Genomic DNA, 20,596 nt, shown 5'->3' with positions numbered 1-20,596 from the left:
CAACTATTGTAAATACACTGATGTAGGAATGATACATAAACTGAGTGGTTCTCAAGTTTTTTTGACCAAGTATCACTTCAGAAAACACTTGTCTTTCCAAATACCACCATAATGACCAACATTAAAATACAGTAGCATAGTAGGCCTAAGTATTATTTAAAAACAAGGCAAGGTTTATTTAACAAGTATATTTAATATTTTTGGCCACTGTAACATTACATACGGTTTGAACAGTAACACTGGGTTTGAATATTTAATTAAGAGATTAATTACCACTACACGGTTTGACATTAACTGCATGAAATATCTCTTTCTCCTCTCACCCCGTGGGAACAAAAATGTTATCCATTTTGCTGAAGTTAGGTCAACAGGATTTAAGTCTTAATTTTTCTCAAGCAAAGATTGATGTTGTTGTCCCTACCCACCCAAGGCTGGAAGTGGTCGTGGATCCTTGGCTTGAAGGACTGTGGAAAGCCGTCAAAGCAGCCATATCCAATATGGCGTCTGATTGGAGCGTTAAAGAGGATTCAGTCCATAAAACCCTGGATTCTTCTGTACCAGATGTCCAACTAAACCTCCTAAGTCTCACTAACCACCAGACTCCTGAAGTTTCCACTGAACCGGATCCCAAATGTGCCCCTGCGGAATGTAATGTTGGTCCAGTGTCTCCCTCAGAGAGTTCTAAGGTGGCACCCAAAGGTGTCAGTTTAATAACAACAGGACCAGAGACACAAAACAAGCATCCTGGATCTTCTCCTGCACCTTCACTGACCCGCTCTGGGACCCATCTGTCTGATTTATCTCTAAATGTTCCTGCTTTGCCCCCGTCTTTCTTGGACGTGTCTCTGCAGGAAGTCATTCCTGCCGAAGGAGAGGTGAGAAAGACACTATGTTAAAACGGTCAATATTTCCCATATTGACCATTTTTATATGTTCTAGTAATTTGTCCTCATTTTTTACTTTAAGATTTCTGCACCATTAAATCAAGACATTCTGTATGAAGTACCCATATCCATGGCAATTCATTTGACAACAGGAGAGTCCGTCAAGACCGCCATCCTTATGCAACTGGACATCTCTGTGAGTTCATGCGTGGTTTTTGCAAAAACAAATAAACTATAGTTTGAGTTTTAAATGTTTATTTTATATCCTAAGGCTTACCCGACGTTGACCTATCAGCCAGGGGATTCGTTTGATGTTTTCTGCCCAAATAGAGCCTCTGAGGTTGAGCGATTGCTCTGCAGATTGGGCCTCGAGGATCAGAAGAATCATAAAGTCCATGTTTCTATACTTGAAAAAACCAAGAAAAAAGGTACACAATCACATATTCTTATATTTTGTTACCTACTTTGTGTGTGGCAAAAAATAACCAAGACAGCAGCTATAAAAGTATTGTAGCAAAACGATTTGTATCTCGATCTGTGTGTGTGTAATCAGATCCACGTGTTTGTGTTTATTTGTTGCGATGGGTGTGTGTTCAGATTTGTGTGTGTGTAAAACAATCAGTGTGTCAATGTTCCAATTTGTGTGTCCCGACTGCCTGTTGTGATGTGTGTGTGTGTGTGTGTGTGTGTGTGTGTGTGTGTGTGTGTGTGTGTGTGTGTGTGTGTGTGTGTGTGTAAAACAATCTTCATGTCCGTGTTCAAGTCTGTGTGAAGCAGAAACCCTCGACGAGTGGTAGGCAATACTGTCAGTACCCGAGTGATTCCTTTTACTTGAAATGTTATCATTGAAAGATTTTGTCACTCTGTAGAGCAAAATAATGAAAAAAAAAACGTGAATTTGACAGTTTAATGTTCCTATTCTTTCCATTAAATATAATATTCTAACCATAATAACCTGAGCAATAACATGTCTATTTTCATGCTATTAGTTTAATGTCACACACATTCCTGTTTTACACTGCTGCAAATGCATCCCAGAGCTAGTCAGGCATATTTTAATAAAAAAAAACTTTCAAGGATAGACTAAAGGTTTCCACAAATTATTTTTTTTTTATCTTCAGGGTGTGTGGGGGAATGTAGTCCAGATTTGAGAACTTTAAGTAGAGTTGTTTTTCATCTGGAACTAAACTAATGTGGTCTACATAGTGAAAAAAGGGTTAATTGTAGGGAAGTGCCATTCGATCAGCCAGCGATCGGTGTCGGCATATTTTCATGAAAAAGTATGTGATCGTCATTGCCGATTATTGCCTTTAAATACCGATCAAAAAACCCTGATCTCATCTGGCTGACAATATATTTTAAGTCCACTGGCTGACAAGCGAGTAGCAAATTTTGGATCCCTATACAGTGTGGAGCTGCCCCCCTAAGGTAATAATAATCACCTCCATTACAGCAAATAAACTGCATTTCTTAATATTTTAAGTATCGTTATCAAGTATTAGAATGATGCAAAACAAATACAGAGAGCAAGCGTGCTTATTACAAAGCTAGCCACTGAGCTTTTTAATGTTGATGTGTAAAACTCAGACTAATTCCCTGGATACAGGAGGACATTTAAATGATTAAAAAAAAGTAGTAGATAGTAGTTTTTGTTTTTGTTTAATTATTGTGTATTATTGACTTTGTTTTGCTTAAACAATTGCACTCACTATAAATAAATTGAAAAATGTACAGTTAATAAATGTGATCAGAATTGATATCGACCGATCTTACTCATGGATGATGAGTATCGGAATATGATGCAGCATAAATCCCTGATCGGAACATCCCTCGATAAATGTGAGTTTATTTCATTTTCACAAATAGATGAAAGGTTTCGCAATCCATACACTTTGTTATAATGAATCTTTACACAAACGTGTATATTCATTTATTTTTGTTACACAATTATTTTTTGTTTTGTTTTTCTTATTTTGCATCAATGACAAAATTATTCCATGATCATCACATTTATTTGAGCAAAATTCATGTGTAAAAAAATTGAGCGTTTTTGCTTCACACACAGTTAAACACGGGTGCACTGAGTGTTTTACACACACACACGCATATCTGATTACACACACTCAGATTTGCGATACCCCATTTGCAAATTGTTTTGCTACAACAATACTTCCGTAGCAGCCCATCCATTTTATGATAATAAACATGCCAATTTTTATGATACACGCGACCGTTTTATTGTGCCATTTGTGCCGATCCAGCTGTGAGCTGATGATGTTTCCCTGCTGTCTCACAGGTGCTCAGTTGCCGTCCTACATCCCTCAGAACATTTCACTGGTCTACATGCTCACATGGTGTTTGGAGATTAGAAGTGTTCCCAAGAAGGTATGACCAAGGGTCCACTTTTAGGATCATTTAAATGATTATCCAGCTGGAAGACAATAAACAACTGCAAAAGAAAACATAAACCTCATGAAAAATGCAGTTATTTTCTAAGGGTTGCTCTCATTTGTTGGAGGATTACTTTTAAAATGATATTGAGAATTTACAACATCATTTATTGTTTAGTGTCCTGTCTTTTGCTTAAATCAAATCAACTGTCCCCCGGAAAGATGTAATCATACTTGCAATTACCATTTAGCATCACTATAATTCAGGGTTGTAGGGTTTATGTGCAGACTTTTCTCCTTAAGTTGATTAAATTCATGCAGCACAATCGCACCATTAAATGCAGGTCATGATTTTTGTATTTTACACCCTCATCTGTGTAAACCAGGCTGTTAAGGTGTTTTAATCAAGCCTCTTCACGCTTCCTGGAATAATGTTGTGCAATCATATCATATTCACTTTTAAATAATATTACCAGTTGAATCTCGGTGACCTTTTTGACTGCAACATAAAAATGCAACACAACTAATTTTAAACACCGTTCAGCAACACAAAGTGCTTCTAACTCCCATTTTAATCTTGCATAATGAAGCAACAGAAACAAGATGGCGACACCTAACAAACACCATAATTGTCTTCTGGCATCTTTTCAGGCCTTCTTACGAGCCCTGGCTGAACATACCGTGGACAGCGTGCAAAAAAGGAGACTGCAGGAGCTCTGTAGCAAACAAGGTGCTGCAGATTACAACCAGTATGTGAGAGAGTCTAACCTCTGCCTTTTGGAGCTTCTGGACGCCTTTCCATCATGCTCGCCACCTCTCGGACTCCTAATAGGTCAGAGCACCTTTTTTATTTACATTGTCAACAAAAATAAGTGCAAACCTCACATTTCAGAAACCATTTTTTAGCAACTGTTTCTCTTCTCAATGGACAACACTATAGATAAGAACTAACTTTGGAGTAGTCAGTGTACAGCTTTTATAGCAGTTACAATGCACTGAAAATGAGTCAACACACAGACATTGTCTTAAAAGCTGGAAAAACAAGTGAGTAGCAAGATAATTGTGCCAGGGTCATGATCTGGGGCTGCATGAGTGCTGCCGGTTCATTGATAGAAACATGAATTCCAACACGACATTCCGAGCCGCACATCCTTCTGCATGTGCGTTTATTTAAAAAAAATTGAGATTTATGTTGCTAAACGGGCTTTGTAATGTTAACAACGGAGGTCTCGATTCGATATTGATATTAGATATCGGTCGTATATCAGCAAAAGAAGCGGATAATATCGGCTTGCATCTAAAATCTCCGATATAAGCTCCGATACAAGCAGTCCTGCAGCGTGTTAACTTGTGCAAAGCTGGACAGCTAGTTAACACCAAAATGTCCTCCACTAGGCATAAACGTTTGATCTTTTCTTTTATTTTAGTTTGGGTTGTGCCGATCGATCGGCCACCAATTAGTATCGGAAGATTTTCGTGAAAAAGTATGTGATCGCCATTGCCGATTAATGCATTTTATTGCCAATCCCTTCTTGGGGACCCTGTATTTATTTATAGTCCCACGATTGACAAGCAGCTTGCAGCTAATTATGTGTCTCCATACACACTGTGGAGCCGCTCTTTTAAGATACTGTAATAATAATCAATTTCATGATGGCAAATATACTGTATTTATTATTATCGTAAGTATTAATATCTTTCATTATTGCAAATAAACTATTTCTTAGTATCATAAGTATCAATATCAAGTAGCATTATCACTGGAAGACAAGGCTGAACATATCACACACAGAGGAAGAGAATAAGGAACTAGTTTAAATATTGTGTTGATACTGTTAAACTGTCAACAGCACTCACCATAAAATTACAGTTAATACACGTGATTGCCATCGGTATTGGTATTGACCGATCTCAGTCATGAGTGATCAGTATCGGAATCGGCAGCATAAAACCCTGATCAGAACATCCCTAATGTTAGTGAAGTCAGTTACAAAAGGTAAACATAGGCTACTAAGAACAAGCAGCTTCACAACAGCAAAGCACACAATAGCATACAAGTTAGACAAATGTAATAAGTGTATTTATTTGAACAATATTGCAGTCGAAAACACCACATTTGTCAATATAAACAAGTATCAAATAATTATAGTTGCATATTACTTACAGATAGAAAGTCTCCAAGGTAGAAGCATATTAGAAAGTATTCAGTAACAAACATGTCTGCATCATTCAATTTACTGCGTCATGACCTTAATTTGATAAATTTTTCTGACCACTAGGTGTTGCCCAAACACAAATTACTACTCCACTTCAAAAACATACATCTATCTTAATGTTACTGTTTTTCATACCAAGTGAGTAATTTCACTTGATCAAACCTTTCTTAACACGTCACACTACAAAATAACAGTATGCACTATGATTTGTGCTGATATCGTATCAGATTAATATCGGTATCGGCCTATACTCAAGGTTCCAATATCAGTGTCGTATCGGAAGCAAACAAGTTGTATCTGGACAAGCCTAATGTTACAACTATGGGACAAAAACTTTTTTAAAGACATATACCCAACCAAATCACATTTCGGACTTCCTTGGACCTACCCATTTTCATTCATTTCTAAATAAGCCTCCAAAGTAAAACAAAAAATCAGCAATTAAAAAAATCCTCCACAGAGGTTGTCAATAGTGGATTTTGTCTACAAATCATCACAGTCACACACAATGCCAGTAACACAATCATTTGATGCAGCTCTTTATCCAGCAGGGGGCACTGTTCCCCTTGTAAAGACCAGCACTCAGTGACACGGACAATGTACACTCTTGGTCTACTCAGTGAGGCAAAATTAATTTCCTTTTGTTGTGTCAGTTTTTTGTGCAAGTCAAGACATAGATTGTCCTGTCCCCTTCAACGTTAATGAATGTGATAAATGTCGCTGTCATCATGCAGTCTCTTGATTGAAAAACTTCCCTTCCAAGTCATTAGCTGGTTGATCGGTGACTGTGTAAAAAACGCCTGCAAAAGGAGCTGAGCTGTCCTCTAAAACCAGCTGTATCACAGCTTTTGACCTTATCCTGATGGCAGTTATGTTTCATGCCAGCCTTCCGATGTGTGAAAATGTGGAGTTGGAGGCTTCTTTTGGAGCAACAGATGTTGGGGCCCTGAGGGCAGGGGTCGCCTTAGAGCGGAGGTTAATAGTGAAGTCTGACTCGGCGAGCGCGAGGACACTGTTACGCACTCCTTGGGGTTCATTAGACTGCAAGATCAGAGTTTATACTCATGGGTCGACAGGGACTGTAAATAATGAGCCCAGATGCATGTCTCCATGCACTACCTCCTTATTATATGATCCTTTTTTCCCTCTATATGTGAAAAGGTCACAGCAGGATGCAGTCCGTACTCCGTAAGCATCTTTTTTTATTTAACTTCCTGTAGGGCAGGGGTGTCCAAATTTTTTCCACCGAGAGAAAATGATGGTTGCAGGTACCACTTTAATGCATTTGTGCATGAAAGATGCTAAAATCAATCAATATAGTTCAATATATGCTAAAATATCTCAACTAAACATCCACACCGGTGACAAAGCAAAAATATTGTAACAGTTGTACTTCCCTTTTAAAGGTGCTGGTGAAAAGGAAATAATGTAAATCAACTCATCTGTTCCAGACACTCGGAATTGTGAAAACAAAACACTTTCTTAAAGTTAAAGTTTCAACAATAGTCACACACACACTAGGTGTGGTTAAATTATCCTCTGCATTTGACCCATCCCCATGTTCACCCCCTGGGAGGTGAGGGGAGCAGTGAGCAGCAGCGGTGGCCGCGCTCTGTAATCATTTGGTGATTTAACCCCCAATTCCAAGCCTTGATGCTGAGTGCCAAGCAGGGAGGCAATGGGTCCCATTTTTATAGTCTTTGATATGACTCGGCTGGGGTTTGAACTCACGGCATTCCAGTCTCAAGGCGGACACTAACCACAACGCCACTGAGCAGGTTTTTAGGGACTAATTATAGTTTTACCAATATTAAACAATGCAAAATGCATGTAAAAGACAAATTAAATGGTTAAATAAACATTTACCATCACTTTTACCTTTAATGAAGACCCTTGGTGGTGATGAGCGGCGAGTGGAAGCAGGTAAAGGTACTTCTGACAGAATTTCTTAATGAAATGTTCCAAAAATCTGAAAGGAAGATGGGTTAACAGAAAATGAGAACACAATTGTCATGACCTGTCGTGCAAGAAATGCCTTGTTTGTTTTGTGGATGTTTATATTTGGTACATTTACCGTATTTTTCGGAGTATAAGTTGCTCTGGAGTATAAGTCGCACCGGCCGAAAATGCTTAATAAAGAAGGAAAAAAACATATATAAGTCGCACTGGAGTATAAGTCGCATTTTTTGGGGAAATTTATTTGATAAAACCCAACACCAAGAATAGACATTTGAAAGGCAATTTAAAATAAATAAAGAATAGTGAACAACAGACTGAATAAGTGTACGTTATCCATCCATCCATTTTCTACCGCTTATTCCCATTGGGGTCGCGGGGGGCGCTGGAGCCTATCTCAGCTACAATCGGGCGGAAGGCGGGGTACACCCTGGACAAGTCGCCACCTCATCGCAGGGCCAACACAGATAGACAGACAACATTCACACTCACATTCACACACTAGGGCCAATTTAGTGTTGCCAATCAACTTATCCCCAGGTGCATGTCTTTGGAAGTGGGAGGAAGCCGGAGTACCCGGAGGGAACCCACGCAGTCACGGGGAGAACATGCAAACTCCACACAGAAAGATCCCGAGCCCGGGATTGAACCCAAGACTACTCAGGACCTTCGTATTGTGAGGCAGATGTACTAACCCCTCTGCCACCGTATATGACGCATAAATAACCAACTGAGAACGTGCCTGGTATGTTAACGTAACATATTATGGTAAGAGTCATTCAAATAACTATAACATATAGAACATGCTATACGTTTACCAAACAATCTGTCACTCCTAATCGCTAAATCCCATGAAATCTCATACGTCTAGTCTCTTACGTGAATGAGCTAAATAATATTATTTGATATTTTACGGTAATGTGTTAATAATTTCACACATAAGTCGCTCCTGAGTATAAGTCGCACTATGAAAAAAACTGCGACTTATAGTCCGAAAAATACGGTAGTCCCTGTCCAGTGCTCTTATTTTCTAATTTCCACTTCCTGGTTCTTGTCTCTTTAGCACCTTTACTTTGTTTGACAGTCTATTTAGTTTCAGCCATCGCTGCTGTCTTTGCTGGTTCATTGCTAATGTTGCATTTGTTTTGTTTCATGTGCTGTCATTACGCTGACAAGCTTGTTTTGTTCCCTGCCAAAGTTTAGTGTTGTGTGCACTCCCAAGCTGCACTTGCCTTTGTTGGACATTAAATATACTTTTACCTGCACGCCGGTTGCTGTCTTCTGCATTCTGGGATCAGGACCACAGCAAACGATGCGTACACGTGACAACATTCTTAGAATATGTCATGTAGGTAAACCCATAAATGCCACCTCCCTACTTTGTTTGAATTCAATAGTGTTTTAAATTCTTTGGTGCTTCTAACCCTCTTTATCAAAGTGCTGGCACTGGTGTTTTGTACAAGAACAACGTATGTGTGCTCACATGACTTTGTTTGTATCAACTGATGCACAGGACAGCTTTACGGCGCAACACGTCACACTGTTGTGACGCCGCACCCAGACGCGAGCTCTCCTTTTACAGCTTCACTACTTTTAGTTTAATTACTTTTATGAGCAGGGAATATCTTCAGCTCTCGCTGGATCGGTTCGCAGCCGAGTGTGAAGCGACTGGGATGAGAATCAGCACCTCCAAGTCCGAGTCCATGGTTCTCGCCCGGAAAAGGGTGGAGTGCCATCTCCGGGTTGGGGAGGAGACCCTGCCCCAAGTGGAGGAGTTCAAGTACCTCGGAGTCTTGTTCACGAGTGAGGGAAGAGTGGATCGTGAGATCGACAGGCGGATCGGTGCGGCATCTTCAGTAATGCGGACGCTGTATCGATCCGTTGTGGTGAAGAAGGAGCTGAGCCGGAAGGCAAAGCTCTCAATTTACCGGTCGATCTACGTTCCCATCCTCACCTATGGTCATGAGCTTTGGGTTATGACCGAAAGGACAAGATCACGGGTACAAGCGGCCGAAATGAGTTTCCTCTGCCGGGTGGCAGGGCTCTCCCTTAGAGATAGGGTGAGAAGCTCTGTCATCCGGGGGGAGCTCAAAGTAAAGCCGCTGCTCCTCCACATCGAGAGGAGCCAGATGAGGTGGTTCGGGCATCTGGTTAGGATGCCACCCGATCGCCTCCCTCGGGAGGTGTTTAGGGCACGTCCGACCGGTAGGAGGCCACGGGGAAGACCCAGGAAACGTTGGGAAGACTATGTCTCCCAGCTGGCCTGGGAACGCCTCGGGATCCCCCGGGGAGGAGCTGGACGAAGTGGCTGGGGAGAGGGAAGTCTGGGCTTCCCTGCTTAGGCTGCTGCCCCCGCGACCCGACCTCGGATAAGCGGAAGAAGATGGATGGATGGATGGAGCAGGGAATACAAGGTGGAACTAACCTTCGGGGCAATATAAGCGTGCTTTGTACATTTAAAGCGGCGGACCGCTTGTGTCTCTATTAGCGCGAACAAACTCCATCTCGGCCATCAAGGTGGCAGTAGAGGAGGAGGACAGCCCATAAGCTCCATATTAACCTTGATTGTTTGGCTAGACCGGGGGTCGGCAACGCGCGGCTCTCGAGCCACAAGTGGCTCTTTAGCGCCGCCCCAGTGGCTCCCTGGAACTTTTTCAAAAATGTATGAAAATGGAAAAAGATGAGGAAAAATATGTATTTTTTGTTTTAATATGGTTTTTGTAGGACGAACATAACACAAACCTTCCTAAATGTTCGAAATCCCACTGTTTACATTAAACATGCTTCACTGATGAGCGTATTTGGCGCGCGCCATTTTGTCCTACTAATTTCGGAAGTCCTTGAACGCACCATAGTTTGTTTACATGTACAACTTTCCTTGATTCTGCCACAGAAAGACATGTTTTATGCCACTCCTTCTTTGACTCTATTTGTTCATCAAACTTTTTATGCTGTGCGTGAATGCACAAAGGTGAGCTTTGTTGATGTTATTGACTTGTGTGGAGTGCTAATCAGGCATATTGGTCACTGCATGACTGCAAGCTAATTGATGCTAACATGCTATTTATGCTAGCTGTATATACATAATGCATCATTATGTCTCATATTTTAGGTATATTTGAGCTAATTTTATTTGTAGTTTCCGTTTCCTTCAACTGGAACACACACATCTTTATCTTTGGCCATTTTAAGCCAGTAATTTCCAGGAGTTAGCTCACCCTCTGAAAAGCCTCCATTTTAGTGATGTTTTCCAATGTTGTAAAAATGTGCAGAATAAATATTACATTTGAACATTTTTGTCAACAAAGATTTGCGTCAGCCTGCAACACAGTCAATTAGATAGTAGTCTAATATAGCTAATAAAGACACTTACATCATGTGTTGCCTTCATTATAACACTTATATAAGGCTCCAGTTCGGTTCCAGACAGATTTGTTTTTGTATTTTTGGTCTAGTATGGCCCTTTCAACATTTTGGGTTGCCGACCCCTGGGCTAGACTAACCATAGCAGTGAGGTGCGTTCAGTGGCACTCTGGAAACATGGCTTTTGTTGGACTATATTACTGCATGCTACAACTTTATTTGGCTTAATGGTGGGTTATTTTGCTGCTGTACTCAATAAACAAAGCAGAAAAACAAAGGCAGTGTTTAAAAACCGAGACATTTTTGGCCTGAAACCAAATCTAAAAAAACGGGGCATATGAAAACCACTGCATCTAATAATACAACTCATTAAAGTTGCTGCAAGTCACGGTTAGGTACCTTCTGAGAGGGTTCTCGCGTTCGATCATTGTGACCCGCCTTCTTCCTTGTTTAAACCTTCAGGATACGCACAGGGAAAAAGAACAATGCCACTGGTGTAAAGGTGGTGTTTGGAGTGATTTATGGTCTCGCTTAGCGTGGTGTGATAGACGATAAAAATTATATACATTTGGCCAACGATAGAGCTTTTATCGTGAGAATGCATGTTAATGACACAGTCTAGCTGTGTCCTGCAAAATTGACAGCGACAAGCGAACGACCAAATCAGCAAGCTAGTGGCTAATGTCCCTCCACAGTACTGCTTCTAAATCACTAATCCTCGCCTCCATGGTGGCAAATGAAGGGCCTTTCTTACAAGTATTATTATCACCGGAAGACTTAAAGACATGGAATAGCTACATGCTACACTCCCCGTCAGTTAAGGGATATGCTGCCTGCTAACTGCAAGCTCGAGCTCTTGAACCTCAACAGATCGATACAAATAGGCAGTAACGATACTACAGTTATAAGATTTATATTTTTTATTATCATAAAATATTTTTTTGTCATTGTATTGTTTACAAAACAATGCAAAATAAGAGCCAATAGATGTATTTGCTTTTGTTTAGTTATTTTGGCCTATAGACCTAATTATACATTTTGTATATATTATAAGGGAATACATTTTTTTATATTAATATAAATTGATATTGTTACACTGCCACTCTCGGTTTAGAGTGGTTATCAAAAATTGTATCATTTGTTGATACTGAACATTTTAGGTATGACCAATTCTGCCCCTGTAACTATTTGGTATGGGATCGATACCCAAGTTTGTTGTATCGCCCGGAGCTAATGTCAACAACAGAAGAATAAGTCCTTATTACATTTTAACAGAGGGGTATGTATAAACATACTACAACAGGAAGTATGGTAACCAGATCCAATGGATTGATTCATAACAATTTTGAGAAAATAATACAACTGGAAATGACGTAATATGTCACCACATATACTGAACAAAAATATAAATGCAACACATAAGTTTTTGCTCCCATTTTTCATGAGTGGAACTCAAAGATTTAAAACGTTTACTATACACACAAAAGAGCAATTCCTCTCAAATATTGTTCACAAATCTGTCTAAATCTGTTAGTGAGCACTTCTTCTTTGCCAAGATAATCCTTCCCACCTCACAGGTGTGGCATATCAAGATGCTGATTAAACAGCATGATTATTGCACAGGTGTGCCTTAGGCTGCCCACAATAAAAGTCCACTGTGAAATGTGGAGTTTTGCTTTATTGGGAGTCTGGGGGTGTCAGAAAAGCAGTCAGTATCTGGTGTGACCACCATTTGCCTCACGCGGTGCAACACATCTCCTTCGCATAGAGTTGATCAGGTTGTTGATTGTGGCCTGTGGAATGTTGGTCCACTCCTCTTCAATGGCTGTGCCAAGTTGCTAGATATTGGTAGGAACTGGAACACGCTGTCGTATACACCAATCCACAGCATCCCAAACATGCTCAATGGGTGACATGTCCGATGAGTATGCTGGCCATGCAAGAACTGGGATGTTTTCAGCTTCCAAGAATTGTGTACAGATTCTTGCAACATGGGGCCGTGCATTGTCATACTGCAACGAGAGGTGAATGGGACAACACTGGGCCTCAGGATCTCGTCACAGTATCTCTGTGCATTCAAAATGCGATCAATAAAATGCACTTGCGTTCGTTGTCCATAACATACGCCTGCCCATACCATAACCCCAACCCCACCATGGGCCACTCGATTCACAATGTTGACATCAGCAAACTGTTCGCCCACAATGACACCACATACTGTCTGCCATTTGCCCTGAATGTGAGAGAACACCTCTCCAACGTGCCAGATGCCATCGAATGTGATCATTTGCCCACTCAAGTCGGTTACGACCACAATCTGCAGACAGGTCGAGACCCCAATGAGGACGACGAGCATGAAGATGAGCTTCCCTGAGATGGTTTCTCACAGTTTGGCACTCAGTGGCCTAGTGTTTAGAGTGTCCGCCCTGAGATCGGTAGGTCGTGAGTTCAAACCCCGGCCGAGTCATACCGAGGACTATAAAAATGGGACCCATTACCTCCCTGCTTGGCACTCAGCATCAAGGGTTGGAATTGGGGGTTAAATCACCAAAATGATTCCCAGGCATGGCTACCGCTGCTGCCCACTGCTCCCCTCACCTCCCAGGAGGTGAACAAGGGGAAGGGTCAAATTCAGAGGACACATTTAACCACACCTAGTGTGTGTGTGACAATCATTGGTACTTTAACTTTAATTTTAAATTCTTTGGTTACTTAAAACAATTGTTGCAGCAGCTGTCCACGTGGTTGGTCTCAGACAATCATGGAGGTGCACCTCCTGGATGTGGAGATCCTGGGCAGTTGTGGTTACACGTGGTTTGCGGTTGTGAGGCCGGTTGGATATACTGCCAAATTCTCTGAAACGCCGTTGGAGACGACTTATGGTAAAGAAATTAACATTCAATTCACGGGCAACAGCTTTGGTGGACATTCCTGCAGTCAGCATGCCAACTGCACGCTCCCTCAACACTTGTGGCATTGTGCTCTGTGATAAAACTGCACATTTCAAAGTGTTTTTTTATTGTGGGCAGCCTAAGGCACACCTGTGCAATTTTCCTGCTGTTTAATCCGCATCTTGATATGCCACACCTATGAGGTGGGATGGATTGTCTTGGCAAAGAAGAAATGCTCACTAACACAGTTTGACAGATTTGTGAACAATATTTTAGAGGAATAAGTCTTTTATGTGTATAGTAAATGTTTTAGATCTTTTGACTTCAAAATATGAAAAATGGGAGTTAATATTTTTGTTCAGTGTACGTCACCAGCCAAATGATTAGCCTTTGTAACCTGTATTGAAATGTTTTTTTATTATTTATATGCCAAATAATATATTGTGCAATGTAAGTAAGTTACTTGGTGATGTTCGTGTTCTATTTTTTGGTTTGAAAACTTTGAGCAAATTGCAAACAGCCACATTAATTATAAATTACTTTTAATAAAAAATTAGCTGCAGGCTGAAAATTAAGCAACATATTTGAACTTACCTCTCAATGAGCAAAAGTGAAAATGGAGTTTATTGGTTCACTGCCACTTATTGTTGCTGTTTGGAATGAATTGGCAAGGACTCTCATCCAAAATGAACAAAGCGTGTAGTTTAGCATTGGTGGGAGTGCTTTTTAAATGCCACAATCCTAACAACCTTCCTTAATTTGTCTGCAGGCGGAGTCACTCTTCATAGATCAATGTTTGACCACATTTCTATATCTCATTTTTAAACTATTACTTTTGCATTTAAATTGCCTCTTTGAAAAGATGGAATAGATTAAGTGTCTTGCAGATAACAACTAAAACATTTACATTTGTGAAGACAAAGCACTCTCCTTGATGCTCAGAAATAGTTTTTAACATGAACAAAAACATGAATTCCCCAAAAGCAGTTGCATTATGTTCTACGAATGACTGCGGCCTTTTTAAATGAAATCATGAACATGTTTCTGCTGCTCTATGGTCAAATCTTTAAAGACTGTATTAGTTTTATCTTTCAATATGATCATATATTGAGGATGACAATGGGACATTAGGCTGAATAAAGTAGACACAGAGACCAAGTAAGTTTTACACATTTTTGAGATAAAACAGTTCTGTAGATAAAGCAAACTACTTGCAAGGTAGGTTTAAACCGGGGTTTGGCAACCATTTCAAACAAGCCATTTTAGTCATAATAAAAAAAATCTGGAGCTGCAAAACATTTTTTTTAATAAATTAATACAAGTTGTAATCCATTGATTTTATTGGCAAATTAATCTGTCCATGCAGAAATAAAATCTGTACTCAGAGATTTTAGTTTTTTTATGAGCTGTATTCATCATACTTAGCATACCATGGGGGCTGTACACTCACAACACACACTGGCTCCTCCGCCCTTTCCTTGTGCTTATCCAATTAGCAGTCAGCACTCAACCTGTGTACAAACCCCGTTTCCATATGAGTTGGGAAATTGTGCTAGATGTAAATATAAACGGAATACAATGATTTGCAAATCATTTTCAACCCAGATTCAATTGAATATGCTACAAAGACAACATATTTGATGTTCAAACTGATAAACTTTTTTTTTTTTGCAAATAATCATTAACTTTACAATTTGATGCCAGCAAACGTGACAAAGAAGTTGGGAACGGTGGCAATAAATACTGATAAAGTTGAGGAATGCTCATCAAACACTTATTTGGAACATCCCACAGGTGAACAGGCAAATTGGGAACAGGTGGGTGCCATGATTGGGTATAAAAGTAGATTCCATGAAATGCTCAGTAATTCACAAACAAGGATGGGGCGAGGGTCACCACTTTGTCAACAAATGCGTGAGCAAATTGATGAACAGTTTAAGAAAAACCTTTCTCAACCAGCTATTGCAAGAAATTTAGGGATTTCACCATCTACGGTCCATAATATCATCAAAAGGTTCAGAGAATCTGGAGAAGCGGCATGGCCGGAAACCAACATTGAATGACCGTGACCTTCGATCCCTCAGACGGCACTGTATCAAAAACCGACTTCAATCTCTAAAGGATATCACCACATGGGCTCAGGAACACTTCAGAAAACCACTGTCACTAAATCTGTAAGTGCAAGTTAAAGCTCTACTATGCAAAGCAAAAGCCATTTATCAACAACATCCAGAAACTCCGCCGGCTTCTCTGGGCCCGAGATCATCTAAGATGGACTCATGCAAAGTGGAAAAGTGTTCTGTGGTCTGGCGAGTCCACATTTCAAATTGTTTTTGGAATTATTCTACATCGTGTCATCCGGACCAAAGGGGAAGCGAACCATCCAGACTGTTATCAACGCAAAGTTCGAAAGCCAGCATCTGTGATGGTATGGGGGGGCATTAGTGGCCAAGGCATGGGTAACTTACACATCTGTGAAGGCACCATTAAAGCTGAAAGGTACATACAGATTTTGGAACAACATATGCTGCCATCTAAGCGCCGTCTTTTTCATGGACGCCCCTGCTTATTTTAGCAAGACAATGCCAAGCCACATTCAGCACGTGTTACAACAGCGTGGCTTCGTAAAAAAAAGAGTGCGGGTAATTTCCTGCAGTCCAGACCTGTCTCCCATCGAAAATGTGTGGCGCATTATGAAGCGTAAAATATGACAGTGGAGACCCCGGACTGTTGAACGACTGAAGCTCTACATAAAACAAGAATGGGAAATAATTCCACTTTCAAAGCTTCAACAATTAGTTTCCTCAGTTCCCAATCGTTTATTGAGTGTTGTTAAAAGAAAAGGTGATGTAACACAGTGGTGAACATGCCCTTCCCCAACTACTTTGGCACGTGTTGCAGCCATGAAATTCTAAGTTAATTATTATTTGCAAAAAAAAAATAAAGTTTATGAGTTTGAACATCAAATATCTTGTCTTTGTAGTGCATTCAATTGAATATGGGTTGAAAAGGATTTGCCAATCATTGTATTCCGTTTATATTTACATCTAACACAATTTCCCAACTCATATGGAAACGGGGTTTGTACATTCACCGCCTTACAGACTGTTGGTAATAATATAACTTTTTTCAAACACACTCTGAAGGTAGCCAAAACCAGAAGGCTGAAGAAGCACATTTGTTCAAACTCACCGTTATAAAATCTTTATTAACTTTATGTCATGACTTGGTCCGGGGTGTTTGCTTTTCCGGGATGCAACGGAAAGTTGGCACGGGCGAGACGGGAATGAAGGTACATTTTTTTATTTATATTTATCAAAAAAAAAGGAATAAACAAAAAGCGCGCACAGTGGCGGAGAATAAACTATGAACAATTAAACAAAAACATTAACTGTGGCTTGATAAACAAAAACTTACTTGGCATGGAACCGGCATGAAAAAAGAGCAGCAAGGATCATAAGTGTGCAGAAGCATATATGGGGTGTGAGGTCGTCAGAAAGACAAACTGAAAAACACTGAACTTAAATACTATGGACATGATTAGTGAAAGCAGGTGCGTGACGTGACAGGCGAAAACCAATGGTTGCTATGGTGACCAGACAAGGGAGTGAAAAAGACAGAAACTAAACAAAACATGACTTAAAACAAAACATGATAATACAGACATGACAGAGCCCCTCCCTTAAGGACAGATACCAGATGTCCAAGAAAAAACTTAACAAAAGTCATGGGAGGGCGGGAGGGGGACATGGCGGTGGGTCACCAGCCCAAGTGGCCCCGAATCCACCGAGGCAAAGTCAAGTGGCGGCGGCGAGTGGAACGCCGCTGCAGCAGGCGAGGCGGGTGCCCAGGGATTGGCCACATTCGTGGCCGACTGGGAGGTGGGCGCACTTGGCGTGGCGGGCGACCAGGTAGCGGCCATATCCGTAGCCGACGAGGAGGCAGGCGCGTCGTCAACTTGGCAGGCGTGGCAGCTCGGCGTGGCAAGTCAGGCGGCGAAGCTTGGCGTGACGCGTCCAGCGGCGAAGCTCGGCGTGACGCGTCCAGCGGCGAAGCTCGGCGTGGGTCTTGGTCTTGGTGTGGGTCTTGGTCTTGGTCTTGGTGTGGGTCTTGGTCTTGGCATGGCGGGTCTTGGTCTTGGCATGGCGGGTCTTGGTCTTGGCATGGCGAGTCTTGGTCTTGGCATGGCGAGTCTTGGTCTTGGCATGGCGAGTCTTGGTCTTGGCATGGCGAGTCTTGGTCTTGGCATGGCGAGTCTTGGTCTTGGCATGGCGAGTCTTGGTCTTGGCATGGCGTGTCTTGGTCTTGGCATGGCGTGTCTTGGTCTTGGCATGGCGTGTCTTGGTCTTGGCATGGCGTGTCTTGGTCTTGGCATGGCGTGTCTTGGTCTTGGCTTAGCGGGTCTTGGTCTTGGTCTTGGTTTGGCGGGTCTTGGTCTTGGCTTGGCGTGTCTTGGTCTTGGCATGGCGTGTCTTGGTCTTGGCATGGCGTGTCTTGGTCTTGGCATGGCGTGTCTTGGTCTTGGCATGGCGTGTCTTGGTCTTGGCATGGCGGGTCTTGGTCTTGGTCTTGGTCTTGACGTCGAGCTGCGACTGGCGGCACTTGACGTCGAGCTGCGACTGGCGGCACTTGACGTCGTGGGGCTGGTACCGGAGCTTGACGTGGTGGGTCTTGGCGTAGTGGAGCTGGTGCTAGCCTTGGTGCGGCGACAGGTGCTAGCCGTGGAGTAGCTACAGGTGCTAGCCGTGGAGCAACTACAGGTGCTAGCTTTGGTGCAGGTGGAGGTGGCCTAGCTGGGGGTTGCGGCTTGGCATGGTGAAAGACCGGTGGTGGTGGCCGTGCTGGAGGCTGTGGCTTGGCAGGTCGGAAGACTGGTGGTGGCGGCCGTGCTGGAGGCTGTGGCTTGGCATGGTGATGCCGAGCCACCCCACCAACACAGCTCCCGACCCCAGCCCCCCCCTCAAGGGGCGGATACCAGACGCGCTCCCTGCGGTCTGGAACTCTCTGTAGGGGTGGGCGGAGGAGGGCAGAAACTTCCCCATTAAATTGTCCAAATTGTTTTGTTTTTTTATCCCCCACCTGGGGTTGTGTGGGCGGAAAAAAAGAAAAAAATTGTGACGGGGGGCGGGGCATGAAATATGGGACGTGGCTTGGACTGATTGGACCTGATCTCTAAAAACATGTTTTGATAATGATTTATCAAAGTCATGCCATTAGTGTCTTTTGTTGGAGGCGGGTGTTCAAAAGAAAAAGAGTTGAAAAAAAAATCCTGGGCTGTGATGTCATCCTGGGGAAGCCGGGCAGACTGCTGCTTGCTTCCGCCCGGAGGGGGCGGGGCTTGTGGGAGCGGCGTGTCCTGCTGGCTCGCGGAAGTCTTTCCTGACGTCCCTCGCCTTTGGCGGCGCTTCCGTGGCTGAGGTGACGTACCGATCGGCACCAACTTGCCTCCATTCCCCCACATCATCCCCCTGCGCTCCCTGGGGGAAAAGCGCAGCGTCTCTGCCTCCATGGCGCGCAGCACCTCCCAAGAAGCCTCATCCAAATTGTCCAAATCGGCCAACTTACGTGCGGAAAAGCGGGTCTGCTGACGACCTACTGTCATGACTTGGTCCGGGGTGTTTGCTTTTCCGGGATGCAACGGAAAGTTGGCACGGGCGAGACGGGAATGAAGGTACATTTTTTTATTTATATTTATCAAAAAAAAAGGAATAAACAAAAAGCGCGCACAGTGGCGGAGAATAAACTATGAACAATTAAACAAAAACATTAACTGTGGCTTGATAAACAAAAACTTACTTGGCATGGAACCGGCATGAAAAAAGAGCAGCAAGGATCATAAGTGTGCAGAAGCATATATGGGGTGTGAGGTCGTCAGAAAGACAAACTGAAAAACACTGAACTTAAATACTATGGACATGATTAGTGAAAGCAGGTGCGTGACTCAAAACGTGAAACAGGTGCGTGACGTGACAGGCGAAAACCAATGGTTGCTATGGTGACCAGACAAGGGAGTGAAAAAGACAGAAACTAAACAAAACATGACTTAAAACAAAACATGACATTTTACTGGCAATGTTTTATTACATTTTAATAATCATAAGGGTGCAATTATACAAAAAAAGTTTATCATGCTGTCATCGTTTTTACATTCTATTACTACTGTTAGATCACAGTATTATTTATTTGTATTCTTTTGTACAACCCCTGGAAAAAATAATGGACTTGGAGGATGTTCAACAAAAAACACTAACATGCCACGGGTACTTTGTTGCACCACCTCTGGCTTTTATCACAGCTTGCAGTCCCTGGGGCATTAACGAGTGAAAAACTGAATTTTCATCAATCTTGCTTGAACTTTCTCTGATTACTGTTGTCAGATCAGCTTTGCAGATTAGAGTCTTGTCATGCACTATTTTCTTCAATTTCCACCACAGATTTTCAATTGGATTGAGATCTGGTCTATTTGCAGGCCATGACATTGACCTTATGTATCTTTCTTCAAGGAGAGTTTCTACTCCATGGACAAGATGCATTATCATCTTGAAAATATGTCATCATCCCCAAACATCCTTTCCATTGATGGAAAGATATATTGTCCAAAATGTCACAGTAAACTTGTGCGTTTATTGAATATGCAATGACAGCCATCTCCCAAGTGCCATTACCTGACATGCAGCCTCATGTCATCAATGACTGTGAAAATGTGCATATTTTCTTCAAAAGTTCAGATTTTAGACAAAGCTGACTGTGAACAATCAACATCTTCTGCAATATTGCATGTTGATTCATGTCAATCCACCTGGAGCAACAGCTCTCCAAGATGTGAAAACTACTTTTGTAACTGCAGACTAATGAACAGATTTAATAATCTGAAGCAGGTGTTAGCTTTGGAAATG

At 41.9% G+C, this 20,596-nt stretch overlaps 1 protein-coding gene across 2 annotated transcripts in view; it reads left to right on the top strand.

Moving 5' to 3' along the window:
- The window catches only part of mtrr (5-methyltetrahydrofolate-homocysteine methyltransferase reductase), a 70,285-nt gene that overhangs the window by 4,476 nt on the left and 45,213 nt on the right, over nt 1-20,596 (top strand). For both annotated transcript variants that reach the window (XM_061965597.2, XM_061965598.2), the window contains exons 4-8: nt 431-875; nt 967-1,080; nt 1,156-1,312; nt 3,181-3,269; nt 3,926-4,106. In XM_061965597.2, the coding sequence (XP_061821581.2) occupies nt 431-875; nt 967-1,080; nt 1,156-1,312; nt 3,181-3,269; nt 3,926-4,106 (986 nt within the window). The remainder of the gene's footprint in view (nt 1-430; nt 876-966; nt 1,081-1,155; nt 1,313-3,180; nt 3,270-3,925; nt 4,107-20,596) is intronic.

This window comes from Nerophis lumbriciformis, linkage group LG07 (genome assembly GCF_033978685.3).
Source record: "Nerophis lumbriciformis linkage group LG07, RoL_Nlum_v2.1, whole genome shotgun sequence".
Taxonomy (NCBI): domain Eukaryota; kingdom Metazoa; phylum Chordata; class Actinopteri; order Syngnathiformes; family Syngnathidae; genus Nerophis; species Nerophis lumbriciformis.
Note: the sequence above shows the minus strand (reverse complement) of the source record. Positions and strands in the feature narration are given on the sequence as shown.